This window comes from Planococcus citri, chromosome 5, assembly GCF_950023065.1.
Source record: "Planococcus citri chromosome 5, ihPlaCitr1.1, whole genome shotgun sequence".
NCBI classification, from domain to species: Eukaryota; Metazoa; Arthropoda; class Insecta; order Hemiptera; family Pseudococcidae; genus Planococcus; species Planococcus citri.
The window spans coordinates 64,639,515-64,643,352 of NC_088681.1; the positions used below are offsets into that span (position 1 = coordinate 64,639,515).

The 3,838-nt window shown below is 35.0% G+C and overlaps 1 protein-coding gene across 1 annotated transcript; it reads right to left on the bottom strand.

The window, feature by feature from the left end:
- Positions 1-3,838, bottom strand: LOC135848428 (uncharacterized). The gene is made up of 2 exons (XM_065368330.1): positions 3,528-3,838; positions 1-1,502 (listed from the first exon to the last, which is right to left on the bottom strand). Coding segments are annotated over exons 1-2 (1,503 nt in total). The 5' UTR covers positions 3,529-3,838.

Consider the following 3,838-nt stretch of genomic DNA (forward strand, 5'->3'; position numbering starts at 1 on the left):
TCACATCGTTTTATTTGATATTCCACCATCTTCCATTTCACGAATTTCTTCGATAATATCTTCAATAGTATCACTGGCCGTGCATTCTTTAAAAATTTCGCGATACTCTGGTCCAATTTTAGTCAACAAAACTTGTACGATCCATTTTGCTGTGACTGAGGTATTCCACCTCATTCTTCTCAACCAAAATGTAGAAAAGTCGACGACGCTTTGTTGAGGTTTCTTCTTGTCTTTCTCGAAATTTCGGATATCTCGTTGCTGATTGTTGATTGTTGAGAATTGCTTTACTAACTTTATAGCATTCTCGTGCCATGGACCGTCAAATTTTATGGCTTTTTTGTAATTCAATAATTCAGCGTGTGACAAGAAAAAATCGAGTGCTAGATTATACTCCTTGTTTGTTCGTACAAGTTGGCGGATTTCATTCTCGAACTCAATTAAAAATTCCTCGACAGTTCTATGATCATCTGAAGCTTTCCAAGGAGTAACTCGAGCTCCTTCACAAATCACTTTGATCGATTTATTACTAGCTGAATTATCAGTACTCGAAAATTCCACTTCATCAATTATTAGTAATGATCTCGAGCCAGGAATACCAATCTCAAACTCTTCTTGTTTGACGTTCAAATTAAAATTCCGTTGTGGAATTGTAATACAAGTTGGTTGTGGAACAAAATCTCGACCTCCTGCTGAACTTCGATTTGGTTTGTTATGTATAGCAAATTGCATAGCTACAGATTCAGACATTCTTTCATTCGTTATTTCTAAAGCATCAATTAATTGTGCCGCAGTCACATTATTCGAATTCTGTGATGTTCCTGCTTCATCAGCACCGGGTAGTAACGATAATCGTTTACGATTAATCTCTTCTAACTCCTTTTGTCTTTGTTTCAATCGAGCATTTTCAGCAATCACGGCTTCGTATTCTTGCTGAGTATGAGACATTTCTGCTGGTTGATATGTCTCGTCGAATACTTCGTTATCTTCCGGTGGAATCTCGACTGGAATTCGTATCACGTCACTACTCGTAGAATCGTGCGTTTTTTGCGAGCGTGGACGAAATTTCGATTTAGTTTCTTTATAGAAACCTACTGGCAGTTTCTTTGGTCGCAATTCACGTTCGGGGAAAAATATTTTGGCTCGTCGACGTTCTTTCTTCTCGGCTGAATTTAAATCGAGTTGTTCCGAAGAAGTCGATAAAGATGATGAATTCGAAATTGTTCGAGCTCGATGGTATTTTATATAACCGTCGGAAAATTCAGGATTGTAAACAGTTTCGTTGAACTGGTCTCGAAAACCACTTAATTCTTTATCTATCGAACTATCTGCTTCGTTGGATGTAGTTGTAGTATCGATTTTGTCGTTTGGACTGATAGACAACTCAAGTACAAAACTATCAGATATCGAATACTGGAGAACTGCAGGGTCAGTATAATGAATACTAACAGACGGAGATTTCGTATCTTCGTTGATCTGGATCACAGGCTCTTCTTCGTTATTCACTATGGAGAATAATCAATAAGTACAAACTCGAGCGTTTACACCGACTTGTTCTGGGCAGTATTTTCCTAACTATCTCTAAAATCCCTAACTGAACTATTTCCCTACTTCAATCAAGGCGATGGTCTAACACAAACATTTTAAAACTAAAACTAACCTAAATTGTCCAAAAACACCTTACGTTGCATGAAAAATTCCGAAAGGGATTCATTACCACGTCAGGCGCCAGGTTACATTTTACATAACCAATTTTGGCAAGTAAAATGCCTTTGGACAACTACACAACACAATAATAGTATAGAAAAATCAAATTCAAACGGTTTCTAAATCTTTACCTCTACAAACGCCATGATAATCGTAATGATAAAAATTCCCAAGTATACAACAGGATCGGATTGATGGAAAATAATCGAATTCGACACAATCTCGCGAAATACTCGAACCACACTTCACTTCAAAGAAACGAAAATTCAATTAAAGATTTACTCTCAAAAGTTCGAAATCGATCGCAAGCACATTACTCGAATTAAATTTCAAATCAAAATCAAAAAACCGCATAAAATACAAACAAATTGCACGTAAACGCAAATACATACGAAGACGAGATGTTTACATTACAAAAGCGAGACAAATACTTAGTAGTAAAACTCAATGTTGCGATCGTTGGAGACTAGAAAGATAAGAAATATAAAATGGCGATCTAATACAATAGAGAAACGAATGCGTACGATTCTGAGAATTTAGTCAACTCGATGTTGATTCCTCTATACTCATATTTTTTTTTTTTTTTTTTTTTTTTTCCGATGAATTTTATTAGAAAAACATAAACTTAAAGCTAAGGCATATTTCTTATACTCGGGTACTCGAAAATACGCGGGAGAGGGGAATTTAATTTCGTGGCCTTTACCAAAATCCTTCCTAGCCGAGGCTATACAAAGTAATGTATGTAAAACTACATGTATAAGCGTGTTTTATTATACGTAATATGATGATCGATTTCTGGTACTTTGTCGATGAGGTACAGATGATTCGAATTATACGTGTCGTTATCTAGTTTGATTCTGGTACTTGAATGCTGGTACTTTACAAAGTTGGTACAACGAGAAGACTTGTATAATTATCGTTGCTTTCTGCTTGATGTTAAATACACTCTCTCACAAACTCGTTCCCTAAGTAGATAGGTACCTACCTATTCAGTACCTATCCACATGCGGACCGTACTTCACTATCAGGCGAGAGTGTCTCACAATGGAATATAGATAACGCGAGTTATAATTCTATTATCGGCCATATTTTATTACTCGAAACCTATCTTCATGCCTACATTTTGAACACATGTTCGAAGATGAATTTTGACACAAAAAATTTCGAAATTTGAATTTTTTATAGGATTAATTAATACCTATTAAACACACTAAGCCCTAGCCCCACGTTGGGCGCCAAATTAATTTATGTGATATAGATTGATTTGAAAATAGGAAAATTTTTGGACTAGGGAACGTAAGTGAGTAGGAATAGGTATAGGAATTTTACTGTTGAGATAACTGGGGTGAGTTTATATAGGAAATAATAACCTACCTATATCAACATAAATTAATGCTCTAATTAAATGGAGATAGCTTTCGAGTAATCTCAAACCAAAACAGGGGAACATATCTATTTACAAGGTAGACAGAGTCTACAATCATAAACCATTTTCGGACAATGTCCTAGTTTTATCTAACTCGAATTAGTAATTAAAAATTACGTACATTTTAATTCTAAGAATAAAATGAGATGGTCACATATTGAAATCTTTCACTAGATTATCTTATTTGAAAACTAGGCGAATTAAATCCTTAACTGGATTATCTAAATTGCAAGCTTAAGAAAAAACCATCTCCTTGATTATCTAATTAATAAGTTGCGACTACAATTCTTAGCTGAATTATATAGTAGCCTAGTTTGAGAAAGCCCTAAATACTGCCCGGAACTATGGCATGAGGAGTTACCTCAGCCTAGCCGGTTTGCTCGAATTAAGAACTTACTCCATTTGATGCATACTCAGGAACTAAAGTTGAAAATAAATCATTTGAAATAATTCGAACTCGTGTACCGAAATATTACACCATTTAATAATTGAAAAAAGAATGTTCACTTATTACATTATCAAAAAGATAAAATACATTCGAACAAACACGTTCATATACTCGAATTACCGAAAATATACTGACGTTAGGTAGGTAAGTACCTAACGTCATAAGCTATCAATTTTCCCACCTATGATTTTAACCTTGAAGAGGATCGTCGAATTTATGCCAATGTAATTGCCTAACTATTTCTATTTAGGCATCCTTAC